Below are 24,062 nucleotides of genomic sequence, written 5' to 3'. Positions count from 1 at the left end.
GAGGCCAGGTGGTCATCCAAGGAGACTGCCACCCAGGGCTTCATGCATCTTGGGAAGTGCTTCAAATTCTAGAGGACTGGCCTGAGAGTCAGATGGAACTGACTTCATGTTTTTTATCCAGTGCTTGTAAGTGGTGTGATCTTTGGCATGTTTCTTCACATCTTTGAACCTTTTGTTTTTCTGGCCTTTAAAATGGAGGCAGCGATCTCTGTTTTTTCTCAAATGGCAAACTCTGACATTTGAATATCACTACAGTTTGATGTGGCCTTTCCAAACATGGTCATGGCTTGCCCTTAATGGCATGTAGAGTTCTAAAGCTAGCAGAGAAGTACCCCCAAAAACCAAACCTGTTGCTGTCTAGTCAATTCTGACTCACAGTGACCCTATAGGACAGAGTATAACTGCACCATAGAGTTACCAAGGAGTGCCTGGTGGAGTTGAACTGCCAGTCTTTTGGTTAGCAGCCATAGCACTTAACCACTAAGCCACCAGGGTTTCCAAGCAGAGCAGCACAGAGAGGCTCAATCTCTGGAGTCCTAGGTCACTTAGAAAGAATAGTACCTGAACCTTGAGCTTCTTGGGGCTTACAATATAGTGTCTTTCCCATTCCCCATGACCATTATGGGGCTCCGAAGAGCTAGTGAGTGTGAAGGGAGGTTGTTGTTGCTGTTAGGTGCCATCAAGTTGGTTGCAACTCATAGTGACCCTATATACAACAGAACAAAACCCTGCTTGGTCCTGCGCCATCCTCACAATCGTTAAGCTTAAGCCCATTGTTGCAGCCACTGTGTCAGTCCATCTCTTTGAAAAAGAGGAATCTTTTTCTCTGACTCTCTACTTTACCAAACATGATACCTTCTCCAGGGACTGATCCCTCCTGATAACATCTCCAAAGTACGCTTCTAAGGAGCATTCTGGTCGTACTTCTTCCACGACAGATTTGTTTGTTCTTTTAGCAGTCCATGGCATATTCTCCAACACCACAAGTCAAAGGCGTCAATTTTTTTTACTGTCTTCCTTATTCATCATCCAGCTTTCGCATGCATATGAGGTAATTGAAAACACCATGGCTTGAGTCAGGCACACCTTAGTCTTCAAAGTGACATCTTTACTTTTCGACACTTTTAAAGAGGTCTTTTTCAGCATATTTGCCCAATGCAATGTGTCTTTTGGTTTCTTGATTGCTGCTTCCATGGCTGTTGACTGTGAATCCAAGTAAAATGAAATCCTTGACAACTTCAATCTTTTCTCCATTTATCATGATGTTGCTTATGGGTCCAGTTGTGAGGATTTTTATTTTCTTTATGTTGCCCAAAACCAAACCAAACCCACTGCCGTCGAGTCGATCCTGACTCATAGCGACCCTACAGCAGTGTAATCCATACTGCAGGCTGTGGTCTTTGATCTTCATCAGTAAGTGCTTCAAGTCCTCTTCACTTTCAGCAAGCAAGTTTGTAACATTTACATATTGCAGGTTGTTAATGAGTCTTCCTCCAATCCTGATGTCCTGTTTTTCTTCATATAGTACAGTTTCTCGGAAGGGAGGTTAGTAAGTATGAAGTGTATGCCTTCATGAAGGATTAAGCTTGCTCTTCCCCAGAGAGGAAATCTTGAGGATTGGTTTGGCTTTCTTGAACGGGAGAGGCTTAAGGTAAGGTAGAGAGTCAAGTTGTCATGGGGGGTGGCCATCCAGCACAAGAGTACCCTTAGCACTGTGAGGGCCAGCTTGCAGCAGCTTGGCCCTGGCCTGGTCCTGCTCCTCCTGATCTTCCAGTTCCAGTTCCAAGATGGCAGGATTCTTAGCTCCCACTTACTGATGGCATGTTCCTGGACTGGTCTGGGGCCAAGGGTACCCCCCAGCCAAGCCATACAGGAGCCAGGCTTATCAGTGACATTGGCTAGGCTTCTAGTCTCCAGGCCCCTTTCTGGCTGTACTAGAGCCAGCTTCTACCTTTTATGACTTCCTCAGAGGGATCTAGACATACCTCAGAATAGACTCAGGCTACAGAATCTCCAAGTCTGCCAAGTTTTACGTTACCGTGCACCGACTTGTTTCTTCCTTTCCCATCCTTTGTCTTACCACTCCTTGATCATTGGGACAATATATTCTCCAGAGCAGTGTATCTGGTCAGATAAGCTACTGGCCCAAGTTGATACCAAACTCAGGTGTGGGCTGAGTTGGGTACCACAGTAGCCAAAGCTGAGAGTGGGCATCGAGTTTCTGCTCATCTCAAAATCCAGGACTCTGATCCCTGGGCAGCACTTACTGGCTCAAGATGGTAAGACTCCCAGGAGTCTTTACATTGTCTGACTGACCTTAGAACATTGGATAGTCATAAGATGAAATCCAAAGGAGTTATAATACAGGGACACATAGGCAAGTCAACCTCTTCTCCTGGCCTTTCTCACTTTTCCAGGAGTTTTACTTCCATACTTGATTTGTTTCTCTTTTTTGATTGAGGCAGGGGCTATTCCCTGCCTTCCCCACTTTTGTCCCTAAATCCAACCGTTCACCTGTTTTACAGAAAAAAATAAATGTGGCAGGCAGATTCACTCAGCTTAATTTCTACTTGTGGGTGAGGTATCAAAACATTTGGGAGGGATGCTGGAGATGGAGTTTTATAGAACAGAACACCAAAGGTGGCACCATACCCAGACCCCTCTTCCTCAATCCTCCTATAGGGATAGCACTAAAAAAAACTAGAGAACACAAAACAAAAACCTGCCGCAGGTGCTTTCTTTAAAGGTAGAAGGCTTTTTCAACCTCATGAATAACTGGTTCTGTTTCACTTTGCTGTTTCCCCTCTCTGCTGGGGGAAAAAGATGCAGCTATACAAGGAGAAGTCAATTTAGGGTACCTGGGGCCTGGAATCCTTTGCTAAAATTTAGTTAGAAGTATTTGGAGGATCTAGCTTTCTGGAACCTCCTTCCTTCCACCACCACCACCTCAGCACCACCATCACCCCCTCCACCCTGCCCAGTTTAGAAGTAGCAAAGCTCATAGCAGTAGAAGACTTAGAAGGTGAAATTGGCCCTAAACAGAGAGTAAAATGACTTTGTCAGCTTCCCTGGCTGACAACTAAACAGATGGCAGGGGTGGGGGATGTTGCGATGGGGATGCAGAGTGACCACAAGGGAGGGAAGGGAGGGGGAGCGAAAGCCTTTCAACACAATCACTATTACAACCGTCATTAATTAACTCGTCGCCATCGACTCGATTTCTGCTCATAGCGACCCTATAGGACAGAGTAGAACTGCTGCATAGGGTTTCCAAAGCTGTAAATCTTTACGGAAGCAGACTGCCACGTCTTTTTCCTGTGGAATGTTTGGTGGGTTCGAACTGCCGACCTCTTGGTTAGCATGAGTGCTTAACCACTATGAAACTTTATTACCAGTGCTGAAACATTTATTCGATAATCCAGGGGGACAAATAAAAGGCTCACAAGACATATTATTAGTACAGACAGGATTGCAGAAAGGATATTTACACACTTAAAAGAAAATTCTGTTTCTAAGCATCTTCAAACAGCAAACAGAGCTGCTAAGATGCAATGTGGTATCATAGCTAGTAGAAGTGATGAAAAGATAGGACTCCAGGATGGGGAAATACTCCTTTTAATGGAGTCCACTACCAAGCGTTTACCAACTGCCCCCCCCCCCCATTACAAGACCATCTGCTAGAAACTCCATGGTTCTAGTCACTTCTACTAACTAAACAAATGTAATAATGGAAAAACTTTTTTTTTCTATGATAATTCCTTTCATTACTTGGGAACTTTATACCTTTTTTGAATCACTTGATATGTCCTATCTTATGGAAGCCTGTCATCACAGCCCTTCCCATCCCCATTGCAGATAGGCAATGAGGAAACTAAGGGCCCAAGACAGGACATGACCTACTTAGGTTTCTGTAGCTAGTTGGAATTTCAGAGTGAAACAAAATCTCCATTTCAGCACTTCTGATTAGTAGCTTAGCATTGTTTCTGTGATACACAGCACGTTGCATCTTAGGAGCTCTGTTTGAAGATGCTTGGAAACTGATTTTTTTTAAGCAGCATAAATATCCTCCCTGCAATCTTGTCTGTACTAATAATATGTCTTGTGCAGCTTTTATTTGTCCCCATGGATAATCAAAAAGAAGCTTCATCATTAGTATGTTACCAGTATTTTGTTAATATTGATGCTCCAAGAGTCATTCTCTGTGACTTTCCATGGAACCTACTTAGGGAAGGAAGTTTTGGCCTAAGTTTGTGTTTGATTAAACTTGGTTGAATTGGATCCAGCCAAAAGGCCTGGACCTGTTGATCATTCTTAAAAATGGACTGTGAGAAATGGTTGTTGACTCAGAGCCAGGGAATTTAAGGGCTAGGGATGGATCTTAAAAGTCATCTAGTTTAGCCCCCTTGCTGATGTTTTAATCCCTCCATAATATTCCTGCCTCCCAAATGGTCATCCAGTCCCTGCTCTTGCATGTCCACTGGCAAGTATCTTCTTACCTCTTCAGGCTACCTATTGTAGCTTCTGACAACTTTAAGAGACAGTTTGTCTTTACTTTGAACTGAAATCTGACTTTCTGAAACTTCTAGTCATGGGAAAGGTGTAAATGGATAAAAGCACCAGCTCTGCAGGTAATATTTCTGGATTAAAATCCCAGCCTTCCCATTTATTAGCAATGGTGCCTTAGGCAGGTCACTAGTACTGTCTGTCCTTTAGTAACCTCCTCTCTAAATTTATGATATAATAGTACTTAACTCATTAAATTGTTATGAGGACTAAACAGAATTATGTAAGAAAAGTGCTGACAGTAGGATCTGACACATAGGAGTCACTCAATAATAATACTGATGATACTAGCAGCAAACTTTTTATGTTAATGGTAGTAGTAGCATCCTTATTCTCCCCACCAGCACTATACTGACCCTGTATTCCATCTGCAACCCTCCAGAGGTCTGAATTATGAGATGAGGTCTGCCAAGCCACTCCTGTTTTCCAGGTTTCTGGGCCTTCATCCTTTACCCATCATCTTACATGACTCTGAGTCCCTATGTATCAGCTTCCTGCTGCCCCTACATGTGTGTGGGTAGACTGAGGCCACCTGGGCACTCGAGGCTTCTATTCCAACCAATTCAGCCACTTGTATGAGAATACAGGTTGCACAGAGGCTTGGTTATCTTGATACTGCCAGGTTTTCAAGACTAATAGAAGTGGTGTTGCAACTAATGAGCCTGCTGAACATGCAGTTGGACAACTTTCTTGGCTTCTTTGCCTTTTGTGAACAGGCATAATAACATTACAAGAGCCATATATCAGCGGTTAGCCCTAATTTATGAACTAATAAGTAGAGGAACACTGTGCTATATATATGAGCTCAAGAATGGATTTGAAAACATCTTTTTTTTAGATGTATTGGGGAAAGGAGCCATAATAATATACCAGTAAATTCTGCCCAGTGGTCTAGATATTTAGTTGCTTTATAAGTTTATTAAGGTAGTAGAGTTATTGACATTGCTGCTTAGTGGGACTGGGGCCTGAGGGCCACGTGTGGGGTGGACTCATACCCACATCGAGTTACATATTAGGTAAACAAAACATACCTTACTTTTAAAAGTACATTTAATAATGGTGTTACATAAGAAACAGGGACAACAGTAGCCTGAAATTGCAGTGCAGTCAGATAAACTTGAGTTGAGATGAGGTCCTAGAAGCTGACCTTCCCATGTTGGTGAGATAGGCCAGGGTGTGTGTGAGTGAGGACCTTCCCAACTGCAAGTGTTGGAGGAAACTCCAGCCCAGTAGGTAGAGTATAGCACCAGTAGGCAGCTTTCTTTTGTGGCATTGTTCTCATGGCAAGTGATTGGTATCAGTAGGTCCACCATTGAGTTGTTGCATGTGCTACAACAAGCAGGTAAAGTATAGCGACCAGGAATCTAGAGGCAGTAAGTGTGCAGTGAACCTATGGTTTTCTAATCAAATAGCTACTGAGGAGGTACAGAAATGCTTTAGACCTGGAGGATATCCTTCAAGAGCCTGATAGTGGAGATAAGAGCTTACACAGAAAGCAAGTGACTTGTCTAAATTCTGTAACCTTAGTCAAATTCTTTTCCCTTTGCCAGGACTCAAGTTTTCTCCCCTGGAAGGTGACGGGTGAGACCAGATAAACTCCAAGAACCTTTCTAGCTGAGATATTTTATAATCTTTATTTTTTATATTTTGGTAAAATATATATTACATAAAATTTATTACTTTAAAATGTATAATTCAGTGGTATTATGTTATGCACCACTCTCTAGTTCCGAAGACCCGTGGTTATACAATGGTTAAGCACTTGGCTGCCAACCAAAAGGTTGGCAGTTTGAACTCACCCAGTGGCTCTGAGGGAGAAAGACCTGGTGATCTGCTTCTATAAAAATTACAGCCAAGAAAACCCTATGGGGAAGTTCTACTCTGTCGCATGGGGTCACTATGAGTTGGAATGAATTCGATGGCACCTAATATATTCACAAGGTTGTGCAACCATCACCACTATCTAATTCCAGGACATTTTCGTCACCCCAAAAAGAAACCCTGTACACATTAACAGTCACTCTCTATTCCCCACTTTGCCCAGTCTCTATGGATTTTTGTTTATTCTGGACATTTCATATAAATTGAATTGTACAATATGTGTGTTCTTTTGTGTTTGGCTTCTTTCACTTCACATACAGTTTTTGAGGCTTATCTATGTTATAACAAGTATCAGTATTTCTTTGTATTGCTGCATAGTATTCCACTGAATGGATATGGATATACCACATTTTGGGTATATCATCTGGGTTGTTTTCATTTTTTTTGGCTATTATGCCTCTATGAACATTTGTGTACAAGTTTTTGGGGGAACATATATTTTCAGATCTCTTCAGTATATAAGTGGGAGTGGAATTGTTCGGTTATAAGGTAACTCTGTTTATTGTATTGAGGAACTGCCAAACTGCTTCCCACAGCGGCTGCACCGTTCTACATATTCACCCCAGCAGTGTATGAGGGTTTCAGCTTCTCCACACCCTTGTTATTGTTCGTGTTTTTGTTTTTTATGTCCATCCTAGTGTGTGTGAAGTATGAAGTGGTATCTCATTGTGGTTTTGATTTGCATTCTTCTGATGGCTAATGGTTTTGCATTTTTTCATATGTTTATTGGCCATTTATATATCTTCTTTCCATAATTGTCTATTCACATGTTTTGCCCATTTTTAATTGAGCTATCTGACTTTTTATTGTTGCGTTCTACATATTCTGGATATTAGACCCTTATCAGATATATGATATGCAAATATTTTCTTCTATTACTGTGGGTGGTCTTTTCAGTTTTGTGATGGTATTGTTAGCAGCACAAAAGTTTTAATTTTGATGCAGTCCAGTGTATTTATTTTTTCTTCAGTTGATTGTGCTTTTGGTGTCATATCTAAGAAACCATTGCCTAATCCAACATCACAAAGATTTTTCTGTGTTTTCTTGTAAGAATTTTATAGTTTTAGCTCTTACATTTAGGTCTTTGATCAATTTTGAGTTAATTTTTACATATGATGGTAGGTAAAGGTCTAACTTTATTATTTTGTATGTGGCTATCCAGTTGTCCCAGCACCATTTGTTGAAGACGTAATTCCTTTCTTGAATTGTCTTAGCTCCCTTGTCAAAGATAAGTTGTACATAAACGTAAGGCATATTTCTCAACTCTCAATTTTATTGCATTGCTTTCTATGTGTATTATTGTTCCAGTGCCACACTCTCTTGATTGCTGTAGCTTTGTGTAGTAAGTTTTGAAATTAGGAAGGCTTATTCCTTCAACGTTGTTATTCTTCAAAATTGTTTTGGCTATTCTGGATTCCTTGAATTTCTATATGAATTTTAGGATCAGCTTGTCAATTTCTGCAAAGACGCCAGCTGGGATTTTGATAGGGATGGTGTTGAATTTGAGTCAATTTGAGGAGTATTGCTATCTTAATAATAAGTCTTTAAATCCATTAACATGGGATGTTTCAATTTACTTAGGTCTTCTTTAATTTCTTTCAGCAACATTTTATAGTTTTCAGTGTACAAGTCTTATAATTGTTGAATTTATTCCTAAGTATTTTATTCTTTCTGATCCTATTTAAATGGAATTTTTTGAATTTTCATTTTCAGATTGTTCATTACTAGTATATAGAAAAACAATTTTTTATATTGATTTCATATCCTGCAACATTGCTGAATTCATTTATTAGTTTTAACAGTTGTATGTATTTTCTAGAATTTTTTTATATACAAGATTATGTCATCTGTGACTAGAAATAGTTTTACTTATTCCTTTCCAATCTGGATGCCTTTTATTTTTTTCCTCTTGCCCATTTGCCCGGGCCAGAACCTCCAGTAAAATGTTAAGTGGAAGTGATAAAAGCATATATCCTTGTCGTCTTCCTGATCTTAGGAGGAAAACATTCAATCTTTTTTTTTTTTTTTTAATGATGTTAACTCTGGGTTTTTCATAAATGTTCATTATCGGTTTGAGAAAGTTCCTTTTATTCCTAGTTTGTTGGGTGCTTTTTTTTCTTTTTCTTTTTTTTTTACTGTGTAAAGCTGTTGGATTTTTGTCGAATGCTTTTTCTATATCTATTGAGATAATAATACATTTTCCCCTTTTTTCCATTAATATGATGTATTACAATGATTAATTTTCATATGTTGAACAACCTTACATTCCTAAGATCAACCCCATTTGATCATGGTGAATAATTCTGTTTTATATATTGCTGGGTTCAAATTGCTAGTATTTTGTTGAGCTCTGCATTCCTGTTTTTGGAAGTTTGTGAAAGAATAGTATTAATTTTTCTCTAAACATTTGATAGAATTTACCAGATGGTCCTGGGTTTTTCCTTGTGGGAAATTTTTGATTACTAATTCAATTGCTTTACTTGTTATAGGTATATTCAGATTTTCTATTTCTATTTCTTCTTGAGTCAGTTTCTATGGTTTATATCCTTCTAGGAATTTGTCCATTTCATCAGATTATCAAATTTTTGACATACAATTATTCATATATTCCTTTTTAATCCTTTTTATTTCTGTAAGATTGGTAGTAATATCTCCTTTTTCATTTCTGATTTTAGTAATTTGAGCCTTCTCTCTTTTTTTCCTGTTTTAACTTATTGCAAGTCACATATATTCCTGTGTCAATTGTTATTTAAAAACAGAAAAAAAGGAAGACGCATACAGAATTTAAAGCCATATCAAAATAGGAATCTGTGCATTTCACTAACTTCCTGGCAGTCATTTTTGCCTGTGGGTCCCTGTTTCTTCATCAGGACTTTGAGATGTTGGGTCATTATTGCCAAAGTGGTTGAAAACCTCTAGATTATGTTATTTCCATGTTCCAGCATGAGATTAAAGGCCATAGATAGGATTATTTGTGGACAGAATGTAGACCAGTGTGGGAGGAGCCCAGTATTCCTAAAGGGAATAGTTGGAGGTAAGGATCAAAATGCAGATTGGAGCCATATCACATGGTGCTCTTTGAATGCCAGCAGAGATATTGAGAATTTTGGGGTGTTGGAATAGCGAGTCTAAGTGATAGTCAAGTAATTTGGTCTAATAGCAGTGTGGGAGGGATTGGAACTAGGACATCACCTAGAGAATTGTTCAGGTATAAGGAGACAAGGGTCATGGTAGTGGGAATGGAAAAGTAAGAGATAAGGAAAAGAGATTTTCTCTTGTTTGGAGAGCACTCCCTGGATCAGAAGGAGGAGGTAGGAGTCAGCTGTTTTGCTCACCTCCTCCCCATGTGTCTCAATTAGTGGTTAGGCATAGAATAGGTTCAAAGTGGATATTTGTTAAATTTAATTTCATTAATTCAGCCTTGCTTCAGAGCTCAGTGAGGGCTAGAGAAACCCGTCTTCAAGTACTCTGAGAGAGCTTATAGGAAAGCCTTTCAAACTGCCAGGCTCCAGGCATTTTCTGTCTTCTTACTTGTCATCCAGGGCCCCATACATGCTAATTGCAGTGTCAGTGAAGAACACTTGTGAAAAGGTATGCACAGGTTTTTGGGAAGGCTTGGTGTGGAACTCTGGGCTGACATTTCACCCGAGGAAGATGAGCTCATTAGCTGATCTGTATCAGTGCACTCTGCCATGCAAATGGACAAGGGCCTTCATCTGCACTGAGCAGGAAAGCTCTCAAGAGCAAGGAGCTTAGAGGTAGACCAGAAAGTCATATACTCAAGCCCAGGGATCTTTTGTGGGACCCTGGGCCCATAGGGCATAATATTTGGGCTTTACATGGAGCCTTTTTCTAAGCTTAGAAACATCTTCCCTAGAATGTCAGCTCCACAAAGGTCAGGGATTTCTGTCTGTTTTGGTCACTGCTCTATCCTCACTATTTGGCACATAGTAGGTACTTGATATTGAGTTAACGAATCAATGGATTACCTGGTCGTTATTTTGGTTTAAGACAGCAAGGAGCAGACCTCTGGGGGTTTTGCAGTGGCAGAGATCAAGGTTTTGTCTTCTCAGAAGCTCCTTATGGAGGGTCCTGCCGCCCAGGGCTTTAGCTGTAGTCAGAAGGTTTGGAAGCTGTTCCACCAGATTATGTGTGAGGATTATGCTTCCACCTGGTTGCAGTTGCCTTCCTTCCCTCTCATTGTTATTTGGAACTGTTTGGACTATGGGCTGAATACAAATCTTGGTCTGTTCATGCTCTTGCTCCCTTCCCACCTTCTGCATCCTGTGCTTCTTCTCACAGGAACTATTCCGAAAATTTATCTCATTCTAGCCATCCAAAGTCAACATTTTGACTTGACTTGTCTTAAATCCCTGACATGACAAGAAATGGTTCTTATCTCATAAAGGTCTGCCTATGGTACATTTTTATAGCAGGGCTTAGCTTGCCTTGTTAGAAGCAGGGAAACACTAGTGGATTATTAGAGAATGGGGTTTTTATTGCTACATATAGGCAGCATAATGTATATGATGTGTTTTGCTTCAGTGTCTTAGAATCACTCTTTGAACAGGTGTGTTCCTTGAGTAGTTGTCCCTTTTCATTGTCTGTTGATTGTATTAAAGTGTGCTGTTAGCATATCAAGGAGCCCTGGTGGCACAGTGGTTAAAGTGCTGGGCTGCTAACTAAAAGGCCAGCGGTTCAAACCCACCAACCTCTCCACAGGAGGAAAGATGTTGCAGTCTGCTTCCATAAAGATTTAAAGCCTTGGAAACCCTGTGGGGCAGTTCTCCTCTGTCCTATAGGGTCCCTGTGAGTAGGAATGGACTTGACAGCAATGGGGTGAGTTAACATGTCAAAGACACAAACTTGACCTTTTGCAAGCTGGAAAGGTATTTCCAATAGAGCATTTTCAGAGATAGGTTCTGAGTCCTAGGTTCAGCTGTGTGCAAAATACCTTGAAATGGGGTGAGCCTTTCTTGTTCTGGCCTGTGGCAAATAAGTGGAATATATTTTTTTTTATGCTGATGATAGGTTTAGGCTTACTGGGTGGTAACCCCAACCCCTAACCCCCACAAAGGCAAGAGAGGGGAGAATACCCAGAGTTAGGAAATAACTACAGTCCCTCTAACTCCATTCCAAAGCCGCTGTCCCCCTAAGGCCACCCATCAACCTACTTTTCTCTTGACAGAAATAGAGATGCATCTAAATTGCTTAAGCTTAGCTTCTTGAGCCAGGAATGTGGAAAAAGCTGGTAGTGGGGGTAGGGAGGGAGAACACAGAAGGATGGTTGAAGCTTTTGAAACTACTGGCAAGTTCCTTAGCTAATTATCCCAGAGGATTTTGCCACTCTACCTACAGGGACTACTCACATTTTTTTCCTTGTCCGCACAGTTTGTTCCTCTTCTAAGACTGGGGTGAAATGAGCCATCTCCCTGATTCAAACTAAGTTATCCATGATCCAGCTATAGCTCTTGCAGCCTCCCAAAAGGAGGTTTTTCAGTTTCCTTCTGCCTTCATGATTTGAAATAGAAACTCTCAAACTATATCAACTGTAGCCATTTCTGATGATTCTAATAATTCTCAGTCTTCCTTGGCCCAAGCCCTTCCCTTCTCTTTTACTGTCTACCTTAGAGACTGAGGCACAATGGTTAAGAGCACAGGCTCTGGAGTTATACTATCTGGCTCCTATCCCAACTCTTCTTTTTAACTATGTAACTTAGGACCAATTCCTTAACTTCTTTGAGCCTCAGTCTCGTCTTCTGTGAAATGGTGGCAATAATGGTACCTACATGAATAATTACAGTATATTGAAATCCTTTAGCATAGTGGCTGGTGTATAGTTAGTTTTGCTATTATTTAGTGGGAGAACATTCTGCTCTCCTCACACCAACCTTGAAGAGGTAGAGATATTTTGAATCCTCAAGGAATTTTACAGTCAAATTTTAATGATTATTTGCACATTCTTTGGTGGCACAGTGGTTAAGGGCTATCTATGGCTGCTAACCAAAAGTTCGGCAGTTCGAATCTACCAGTTGCTCCTTGGAAGCCCTATGGAACAGTCCTACCCTGTCCTGTAGGGTCACTATGAGTTGGAATCGACTCAGTGGCAACAGGTTTGGTTTTTTTGGCTTGATGGAAATAAAAACCCCAGGCTCTGTTTCTGAGACATCCACTCCAGCATCCAACTTTTGTGTCTATGCTGGCAAGCATTTAAATACTGCTTGTTGACAGTAATCTACTTATGCACCCAAGATCTATAGCTTAATCCTTATTTTTTTGGATTCAGAGGTGCTATCTAGACATGCTCCAGCATGAATGAGTTCTGCTTGCCATCACTCCTCCCTCCTCTCAGACCTTAGTAGCTGAGAGGGTGCTGAGAGATGATTTAGTCCCACCCTCTCCATTCTCCATTTCACAGATGGGTGCCAGAAGTCTAGAGGGGACTGGGCCCATGCTCAGGACCAGCAAGTTACCCTAAGAGCCAGTTCTGGCACTCAGTTTGAAGGGGCCCCCTGGCTAAAGGCTCTCTGAATTCCTGAAGAATTTAGTTCATCATTGTTCTACTTAACTAAAAACTTCTTCTGAAAAAAAGAAGTTAACTCATTTTTCTTCTTCTGCCTGCTTCCACAGCTCTGGGTGAACCAAGAGGATGGGGTAGAGGACGTGCCCAGTGATGTGCAGAATGGGCACCTGGACCCCAACTCAGATTGCCTCTGTCTGGGTCGGCCACTACAGAACCGGGACCAGATGCGGGCCAATGTCATCAATGAGATCATGAGCACTGAACGTCACTACATCAAGCATCTCAAAGACATTTGCGAGGTAGGCCCAGCCATGATGGTCCATGTGGGCCATGCAGGGTAGGGTGGAGGGTACTTCCATGAAGAACCAACAACTCTCCTGGGCCCAGCCTTTAACAATCCCAAAATGTAGGAAAGGGTAGCTGTGTTGGCCTCCCAGATTCTGTTCCATGGGGTCAAACTGCTTCCTTGGGTTTTCTGTCTCTATTTGTATTTGCCTAATTGTCTCCTTTTCATTCTATTTCTGCCTGTTTCTGTCTCATTCTCTGTCTCTCTCAATCCCTCCCCTGAATCTCCACCTCTAGCCTCTTGGTTTCTGATCCAGTTGCTGTCACCCCATGTGAGGACCTGACCTACCTCATTGTAGCAAATCATATTTCCCTCTAAGCCAGTGGTTTGCAAACTTGAATGTGTACCAGAGCCCCTGGGGGAGATTGTTAAGCACAAGTATCCTAGCTCCTCTGCATCTGTCTGGGGTATGGCACAGGCATCTCTAAGTTTAACAGGCATTCCTGATGATGCTGTTGCTGCTGGTCCTCCTGCCTCACTTGGAGAAACACTGGTTTCGATTTCAAGTAGAAAAGAGCTTAGGGAGAGGAACTCAAAAGAGGCGAAGGCTGGGTGCACAACCTTTAGCTCCTTCAGTATGCCTGTTTATCCCTCTGGGAGCTGTAGCTCCCCATTTCCTACCCCCATCCCTTCCATCTCTCTGTTCTAAGCAAGGGTAGAGCCCTTTTCCTCACTTTCCCTTGAGCTCAGCAGGAACAAGTTGGCATTTTAAAGGATATTTTACTAAACAGTAAGGAAAAACCAGTGGGAAATGGAGAAAATAATTTCTTTTAGACTTTAAATGTTTTATTTTCATATCTTTGAAAAAATCTTAGCTGAGTATATTTGATTTATTCAGTTGATGTGAAGTATTTTTAATGTCCATTAAAGAAGAAAAAGGAAGGGGAAGGGGTCTATTTGAACCATTAATTATTTCTTTTTTTAAATAATAATATGTTTTTGGTGAAAATATGCACAGCAAAACATGCACTAATTCAACAGTTTCTACATGTGTAATTTAGTGACATTGATTACATTAATTCTATTTTATACAGCTAATCCATGTTCGTCTTAGAAAAATAACATGCACTTAAGAAAATAATTACCTATAATCCCACAAACAGGCAATAACCACTTATATAGCTGACCACTTTTTTCTATGCATATGTGTGTTTTAATAAAATGGGATTGTACTGTAGCTTTTCTCCTAACAATATAGTAGGGACATCTTTTCTAAAAACAGCTTTCCATTTTGCAAATGTCTTCTTCCTGTTATCCTTCTCTTGTTTTCCTTTTTGTTGGTTTTATTTCCTTTGAATAAAAGACTCTCTGGCCCAAAAAGGGAAAAAAGAAAAGAAAACCACCAATTTAAACATTCTGCTTCTAATTTGCCTTTTGTCATCATTAGCATAGGAAGAGCTAGTCATTTTGCATTTATTTAGCAATATTTATTGAGCAGCAATTATATGCCAGGCACTGAATTAAACTCTAGGATACAGCTGTGAATAAGACACCCGTGTTCATCAACCCCTAACTTTTTAAAATCATCTTCAAGATGATTATCAGGTGTCTTGTCAAGCCTCAGGCTTCTAGGCAAAAAAATATATGGAATCCCTAGAAAGTCAGAGCTGAAAGGGGCCTTGGAAATCTTTTCTGTTGTCTTTATTTTAGAGATGAGGATACTAAGGTCCAGACTTGTGAGGGCCCTTCTTTTAAAGGGTTTCTCAAACTCTAGGTTATCCAGAGGCTCCTTGGTCTATTCTACTTCCCAGTGGTTTTTGGGATATTCCCTAGAGATCTTAGGTATGGTTTGTATCTCATATGAGGGCATTACTTCTAGGTCAGTGCATTACCCACCTTAAACTCTTGTAGATTTAAGAACAGAGTGAAATAGATAGGCATCCTTCTTTGTCTGTTACCATGGCAACATCAGGGCTGATTCATGCCGATTGCTACTGATTTGATAACTCCCACAGTACTTTTAACTTTCCTGGTCCGCCTTCTCACCCATGCCCACTTACTCCTAGAAGGCATAGGTGAAACTCTTGGGAAACTGCCTCTGGTGAATCAGCTCACACCTAATGTGGTATATTTTCCCTCTTCCCATTCAGATGGATTAGAAGGTGCTTGAAGCATGCCTGACAGTAAAAGCCCCAGAACTCCTGCTCCCTCTGCCATGTGACACATCTTCAGAAGCTCTTTGAATCTTCTATTCTCCAGGGCAAACAGCCATGATCCTTTACCCATTCCACATGGTGTTGCTTTTCAACCCCTCCCGACCCTACTCATTCCACTCTGTACCCTTTTCTTGGTGTTCCCCTGAAAAAAGGGGGCCTCAGAATTGAATGCAGCTTTTCTGCAGAGGTGTGACTACTTTCCTATCACCTCCCTCATGCTAGCCCCTCAATCTGTTTTTTAGTTTTCCCCAACTTAAAATGGCATTAGGTTTTATGGTAGTCACATTCCACTGCCAGCTCATCTTAAACTTATATATCTTCAAAAATGAGTGAGTGAGAAGAGACAAGTATTGATTTACCCCTAAGCCAAGCTACTGTTAATCTCTTCTGTGGAACTGATAGTTTTCAGGGCAGCCAAAAGAGGGGGTTGAAAAATAAAAGCAAGATCTAGGGAACTAGTGATCTCTTCTGATCTTTTCTCCCCCAGAAGCCTCAGCAGTTATATGGTGTAGGGGCTGATGAGTGCTGTGACTGCTCCCATATTCTTATGTTTCATCCCTTATGTCCTTGATAAGGGAATTTTCTCTCTGTTACTTGTAATCACTTCAGCAAGTCATGTGTCTTAAACACTAGGGCTGGAGGAGATCTTGAGAAGATATTGAATTCCCCCCTTTCCTTAATTATATTGCACTTGAGGCAGCCTTCTTATATCTGTCTTTCCATTTCTTGTCACTCTGGCAAAGATTTTTGTTCCCCATTTTTAACCATAAAGTCCATTTAAAAAATAGCATTAAAGGAAGTTTAAATATAGGAACAAAATCAACCAGAATCCACCAAATATAATACAACTGTCTGCACTTTTGCATAACCCCTTCACATCTGTCTGTATGTATATATACAAACACCTACTCCTCGCTTATCCACAATCTCATTATCTGACATTTTGCATTTATGACAATAGTAAAAAATCTACTACCCAACTATTTGCACATTAACAACTTATGTCTGGCAGTAGCTAATGCTGAGGTGTGAGGTGAGAATAATGCTTGCTGTGATAGCTAAGGTTATGTGTCAGCTTGGCTGGGACATGATTCTCAGTGGTCTGGCAGTTATGTAATGATGTAATTTGGCAGTTGCATAATGATGTTTTTTGTTGTTGTTTTATAATGATGTAGTCATTCTCCATTTTGTGATCTGATGTTGTCACCCTCCATTTTCATATAATGCCAGTTTTTGCATAACGACCTGGCCTTTGGAACCTAACCATGTCAATAAGTGAGGAGTGGGTGTATTTACAGAGTTGTACTCATAATGATATGCCATTTTGTATTCTGCCTTTAACATATCATAAACACTTCATGTTTCTACACAGTCTTCCTAATCATCATTTTTAATGACTGTGTAATATTCCATCAAGCTAAATGTACCAGAATATATTTACCCTAGCAATAGCTTTAGGGAAAAAAAAAATTTAATTAGCAAAACACTCTAGGATCCCACCATCCTATGGGCAGTTATATTCTTCCCAATATATAGTTTTATGTTCTCTTGTTACAACATATATGATCTAATAGAAAGAAAATTATTTACTTGACACCAACAATGAATGGAGTATTTGGGTAATAAAGAAGATGCACTGATATCTCTATCTGTTTTCTCTTTTCCAGAGCTTCTTTCTTCTTTTTTATTTCTGTTATATTTTGTGATGATGTTGAGATCTAGCATCCTTGCTGCACTTTGATGATTTGATGGTAATTGGTTCCTTGCCTGAGAACTCTCAAATGGGAGCAGTGAAAATGACTAATATCTCCTGAACTAGCTTCCCAGGGGCTGAATGAGCTGTCCAAGTTGCCCCCTTCTGTCTCTAAATGTGATCATTCACCAGTACCTATGGCTTATCCAGAAGTGACATGTTGATGTGACATTCTTACCAATTTTTTTTTCCAGCAGTGCTCCCAGGCCTACCTTAGGGAATAAAAATGGAAGCAGGGGTGAGGAAGCTTCTGTTCGCCTGTTTAATGTTGAGATGGAACAGTTCCTGCTAGATGATATACTTATTGCTCTCTTTGTGCCACTTTAGCTAAGACACTTCAAAAGCTGGTAAAGTGAGAAAAAGAGAGGCAAACAGACAGGCCAGGTCCTGAGAGTTACATATTAGACAAGGAGGGGCCCACAGGACTTTAGTGCCTCTCTCCCTATTAGTCAAGGAAAAGAAAGCTTTCTGGAGAGGTACGTTTTGGGGAGCTACTTCAGTAAATGTTGTGGAGCCAAAAAGATATTCTGATAATAGAGGGTATCTTTCTTTCTAGTCAAGAGATGGATATGAAAGAATGGAGAAGCCTTGAGGATGTCAATCAGTGAGGACAGCAACCATTAGTTGAATAGATGTCCACACGTACAATTTATTAATTGGCCAACTGTTGAAGGATACCTACTAATTAACGGCAGATTGAAAGGTGGGAAGAGATAAGGGAAGTGAGATTTTGGTAGGAATTGGTGATGGGCATTGGAGCCAGGGATGAGGATCTTTCTGAAGAATGCCCAGATGACTTCATTGGTATCTATGCTGGGGGAGACAAAGTGGGAGTAAGGTTAAGGCCAGAAGTGGTATGTCAGTCACTACAACACTCCTCATTAGGGTTCAACATTTACAAAAGGTGTTAAGAAAATCACACTTCGATTTCAGACGGAGGTGTGTGTCTTAGTGTCCTACTGCTGCTGTAACAAATACCACAGGTGTGTGGCTTTGAAAAACATAAATTTATTTTCTCACAGTTTTGGAGGCTAGAAGTCTGAATTCAGGGCACTGGCTATAGGGGAAGGCTCTCTCTCTGTCAGCTTTGGGAGAGAATCTTTGTCTGTGACTTCTGTAGCCCCAGTGTTCCTTGGTTCCTTGGTGATCTTCACATGGCATCTATCTCCCCCTCGTTTGTGCTTGCTTGTCTCTGTGTCTCTGCTGCTCCTTATGACTCAGAAATGATTAAGTTTAGGAAACACCTCCCACTGATATGGATTCATTAACATAACAAGGAAAACCTTATTTCCAATTAGAGTTACATCCACAGGTATAGAGGTTAGGATTCCAACACATATTTTTGGGGTACACAATTCAGTGCATAACAGGGAGTGACCATAATTCATTCTCACCAAGAACATTTTCATGTGCTTATGATTTCAAATGAAGACAGTAGCTGTCAGTTAAAAATCCACACCACTAAGTTCAGAATGGAAGACCCAGTTTAGATTGTGGCTTTTTTGCTCGGACTTGCAGTGTTCCCTGAGTCTGGTCATGTCATCTCATTGTTCTGTCAGACCAAGAAACTGTTAATTTCCTATGGTGGCTGTAACAAAATACCAGAAAGTGGGTGGCTTATAAGAATGGAACTTTACTGTCTCACAATTCTGGAGGCTAGGAGTCCAAATTCAGGGTGTCAGCAAGGCCATGCTGTCTCTCAGGTATTTAGAGGAAGATCCCTTCTTGTCTCTCCCAGATTCTGGTAGACCCAGGCATTCCTCAGCTTGCAGTTGCAGCAAAACTCCAACTCTCCTTCTGTGGTCATCTTTCTTCTGTGTCTTTCTGTGTCTTTTCTTCTCTTTCATAGGGACACCAGTCATAGGATTAGGACCCACCCTACTCTATTATGATCTCATGTTAATTGATAACATCTTCAAAGACTCCTACCCTTTCATCAATGACTTTGTTGTTGTTAGGTGCCATCAACTCGATTCTGACTCAGAGCGACCTTATGTACAACAGAACAAAATACTGCCCAGTCTTGCGCCATCCTCACAATTGTTATGTTTGAGCCTGTTATTGCAGCCACTTTGTCAGTCTATCTCATCGAGGGTCTTCCTCTTTTTCACTGACCCTCTACTATACCAAGTGTGATGTCCTTCTGCATTGACTGGTCCCTCCTGATAGCATGTCCAAAGTACATGAGATAACGTCTTGCCATCCTCGCTTCCAAGGAGTACTCAGCCTGTATTTCTTCCAAGACAGACATGTTCATTCTTTGGGAGTCCGTGATATATTCAGTATTCTTCACCAACACCAGAAATCAAAGGCATCAATTCTTCAGTCTTCTGTATTCATTGTCTGTCCAGTTTTCTTATGCATATGAAGCATTTAAAAATATCATGGCTTGGGTCAGGCTCACCTTAGTCCTCATAGTGACATCTTTGCTTTTTAACACTTTAAAGAGGTCTTTTGCAGCAGATTTGTCCAATGCAGTACGTTGTTTGATTTCCTGATTGCTCCTTCCATGGATGTTGATTGTGGATCCAAGTAAAATGAAATCCTTGACAACTTCAATATTTTCTCCATTTATCATGATGTTCCTTATTGGTCCAGTTGTGAGGATTTTTGTTTTCTTTATGTTGAGGTGTAATCCATACTGAAGGCTGTAGTCACCAATGACTTAACTCTATTAATTCTTCCATTTATTCACAAATATGTCCTGAGTACCTATCCTATTAAAAAATACCTTGGCTCATCCAAATGATCTCTCTTGGACAGCTGCATTCACTTTAATAAATGGTTTGGTTTTGTCAATTCCTGTTCCCTTTTGAGAAATTGTCCTGTCCCAGCCTCTGTTGCCAAATGGTTGTCAGTTGTTATTAACCTTTTGATTTGGTCCTTTAAGGAACAGAACTTTAGAAATGTGAACAGATCCAGCTACTAAAATAAGCAAAAACATATGTGCTCAACTGGCTTCTGGGAAAGGGCCTTATGATTTTTGGGATCTTTGTTGGAAAGAATGGTGGGCAAAGCCCTACACTCTAGAGCTGAAGACCTTTGCTGGCTATCTAGCTTTTGTGATTACTCACTGGGTGATCTGAATTACTCATTGGTGGAACGACTTCCTGCTCGAAACATCAGTTTCTTTATATGAAAAATGGAAATGATTTTTCCTTGCCTACCTCATGGAACTGAAATGAGGCTCCCAAATGTTTAAGAAGTGGTAAAGCCCTCTGGCAGCGGGAGTGGGGGAAATCCTCAGCCTGGGCTTTTCCTTTGTCTACAGGGCTACCTGAAACAGTGTCGAAAGAGGAGAGACATGTTCAGCGATGAGCAATTGAAGGTGATCTTTGGGAACATTGAAGATATCTACAGGTTTCAGATGGGCTTCGTGAGAGACCTGGAGAAGCAGTACAACAATGATGACCCCCATCTCAGCGAGATAGGACCCTGCTTCCTGGAGCACGTAAGTACCTTCCCCATTTGGGAAGGGGTCTGAGGGAGTTTAGGAAGGATTAGAAGGAAGGTCTGAGCTGTCTGGTCCTGCTCAGCTGCTTCATCCTGCAGTGGGAGGTGGCTTACTCTCTAGCCCTGGCTTTGACCTCCTTGACAGGGTACAAAGACTTGGAAAGGTGCTATGATTTGTTCTGAGACTCTCTTTGCCATTCACCTCCCTTCTCCTTCCAGTTACCCGTAGGATTGGGTTTGGTTTCCTTGGGACCCAGTGTTTTGCTAGGGATTATGAACATATTTTCTGTATGAAGAATTCAGGAATCTGAGAAATAAGAAGGACTATAGTCAGCAGGAGCCCTGATGATGCAGTGGTTATGAGCTCAGCTGCTAACCAAATGGTCTACAGTTCCAAATCTACCAGCCACTCCTTGAAAACCCTATGGAGCAGTTCTACTCTGTCCTGTAGGGTCGCTATGAGTCAGAATCAACTCAATGGCAATGGGTTTGTTTTTTGTTTGTTTTTGGCATAGTCAACGGGAAAATGGGCCTCTGAAGGGCTTTTAGGGGAGAGTACTGGGGTGGTGGAAGTGACAAATGTAGGAAAAGTGGCCATGTGACCTACAGGAATGATTACTTGGAAATAGGAAAGTGAGAATTTGGATCCTGCATCTGTAACTGACTTTCTAGGTAACTTTGGGCAAGGCTCTTGCCCTCTTTGGGCTTCAGTTTGCACATCTAGAATCTGAGAAGGTTTTACTGGATGACCTTTATAGTTATCTAACATATTTAGGGTCTCATTCACAGGTGACTTTGTTGCATTGACAACTATTCTCTCCCTTTTTATGAAGTGTTTATTTTAAACAGGTAATACACGTACCTGATACAAAATTCAAATGACACACAGAAGTGTGCAGCTAAAAATAAGCCTTCTTGGAAATTCTCCTCCTTTGGTTATGGGAATGTGTCAAGGGGTCCCTAAGACCATCCCCAAGTTTGATGATTCACTAGGAGTACTCATAGGATTCAGCATACAGTTGGCTGTGATTTATTACAGCGAAAGGATACAAAGCAAAAACAGTAAAAGGAGAAAGTACAGTGTGAAAAGTCTGGAGGAAAACAGGCAGAAGCTTCTAAGAGTTCTCTCGCAGTGGAGTCAAGAAGGATGCACTTAATTCCCCCAGCAACAACTTGTGACAACACATGTTGGCTACTCATTATAGAATCAGCACCCAAGGCTTTTTTGTAGGTACACTCTGTCTAGCAGATACCAAAATTCCAGACTCCCAGAAGGAAAGAAAGTGTTTAATAGAAACCACGTTGTTTATACAAATAGTTTAGGCACAGTGACCCATTATTATGAGGGAATATTGGAAACCTTCTCAAAATCAAAGTTCCCAGATGCCGGCCAAGGGGCATCGTGCAAGCAGACCTTTCTAAGGATAGTAGTCTTAGGCCTGCCCTTTTATGCATGGTATGTAAACTGGCCCAGCCAGTGTTAATCAGTGTTTATCAAAGTTAAGCATGTGTATGACCTAGCAGTTTCATTCCTGAATATATATATACATATATATACTTCAGAGAAATTCTCACAAAGGTCCATGAGGGAGCATGTGCAGTCTATTGATTGTATGACAGTGTTGTGTGGGGTGGAGTGTAGTTAGAAGAAACTTAGGTACTTATCACCAGGGTGATGAATAAGAAATATATGGGGGGTGCTTACTCTGAGGTATTATATAGCAAGAAGCAATATATCAGGTATATGTACCTTATAACAACGTGTACAGCTATCACAGACGTAGTATTGAGTGGAAAAAGTAGAATATAGAACATTGGTTCTCAACTGAGGGCTGTTCTGTGTGTACGTTGTAGGGTCTTTAATGGCATTCCTGGACTCTACCCACTAGATGCCAGTAGCACCTCCTCTTCCCAGTTGTCACAACCAAAAATGTCTCCAGACATTGTCAGATGTCCCCTAGGGGACAAAATCACCCATTAAAATGATCATATGATTTTACCCTTTAATCTGTTAATGTGGTGAATTTAGATTGAATGATTTTCATGTTAAATAAATGTTGCATTGCTGGGAAAACCCCACCTAATCATGTTATGGAGCCCTGGTTGCACAGTGGTTAAGAGCTTGGCTGCTAGCCAAAAGTTTGGCAATTCGAATCCACCAGTTGCACCTTGGAAACCCTATGGGGCAGTTCTAGTCTGTCCTATAGGGTTGCTATTGGTTGGAATCAATTGGACAAAAATGGGTTTGTTTGTTTTGGTAATCATGTTATACTATTCTTTTAACTTATGTTTTATGAAGTTGATTGTTTATCCTTTTAATAGTCAGTTCTAGGATTTTATTTTTTTTTATCAGCCTTACTTGGTATAATCTACATACAACAAGATACACCAATTTTAAGTGTATAATTCAATGAGTTTTAACAAATGTATGTCGTCGTATAACCAACATCATAATCATGATATAGAACATTTCTATCACTTCATAAAATTCCCTCATTTTCCCTCTGCAGTTAGTTCCCACCCCTACCCCTGGAAAACACTTAACTGCTTTCTGTCACTATAAATTGTCTTTTCAAGAATGTCATATAAATGGGATCATACAGTAGGTAATCTTTTGTGTTTAGCTTCTTTCACTTAATGTAATGCCTTTGATATGTATCCATGTTATTGCTTGTATCAGTAGTAGTTCTTTTTTATTGGTTAGTAGTGTTTCATTGTATGGATATACCATCCATTCACCAGTTAATGGACATTTGGGTTGTTTCCAATTTTGAGCTGTTATGAATAAAGCTGCTATGAACATGCCAGAACAAGTCTCTGTGCAAAGGTATGTTTTCATTTTTCTTGAGAAAATACCTGAGATAAGATTGCTGGGTTGCATGGTAGGTGTATATTTAATGTCATAAGACACTGTCATACTGTTTTCTAAAGTTATTATATAATTTTGCATTCTCACTAATAATATGTAAGATTTCCAGCTGGTCTACATACTTGTCAACACTTGATATTGTCAGTAATTTTTATGTTAGCCATTCTAATAGTTGTGCAGTGGTGTCACATTGTGATTTTAGTTTTTTAATAATACTTAATTGTGTTTTTGATGGAAGTTTACACAGCAAATTAGATTCCTTCTTAACAATTTTATACATATTGTTCAGTGGCATTGGTTACATTTTTTACATGGTGTCAACATTCTAATTATTTCTGTTCTGGTTGTTCTGTTTCCATTAATATAGTTTCCCTCCCCTCCCCTGCACCACAATTTCTCATCTTTGCCTTAGGGTAACTGTTAACCCTTTGGTCTCACATAGATAATCTTTTTTTAAAGGAACTCTGTCCTCACGGGTGATATTTTTTATTTCATGAGCGAATCTGTTATTTAGCTGA

General features: G+C 40.5%; 1 protein-coding gene across 8 annotated transcripts in view; it reads left to right on the top strand.

Moving 5' to 3' along the window:
* Positions 1 to 24,062, top strand: part of ARHGEF9 (Cdc42 guanine nucleotide exchange factor 9) — a 284,119-nt gene that overhangs the window by 167,726 nt on the left and 92,331 nt on the right. For all 8 annotated transcript variants that reach the window (XM_049872986.1, XM_049872991.1, XM_049872985.1 and 5 more), the window contains 2 exons: positions 13,075 to 13,266; positions 20,494 to 20,673. In XM_049872986.1, coding sequence (XP_049728943.1) covers positions 13,075 to 13,266; positions 20,494 to 20,673 — 372 coding nt within the window. The remainder of the gene's footprint in view (positions 1 to 13,074; positions 13,267 to 20,493; positions 20,674 to 24,062) is intronic.

The sequence above is a fragment of the Elephas maximus genome, chromosome X (genome assembly GCF_024166365.1).
Source record: "Elephas maximus indicus isolate mEleMax1 chromosome X, mEleMax1 primary haplotype, whole genome shotgun sequence".
Taxonomy (NCBI): Eukaryota; Metazoa; Chordata; class Mammalia; order Proboscidea; family Elephantidae; genus Elephas; species Elephas maximus.
The sequence above is the reverse complement of the archived record's forward strand: the minus strand, read 5'-3'. Positions and strand labels throughout refer to the sequence as shown.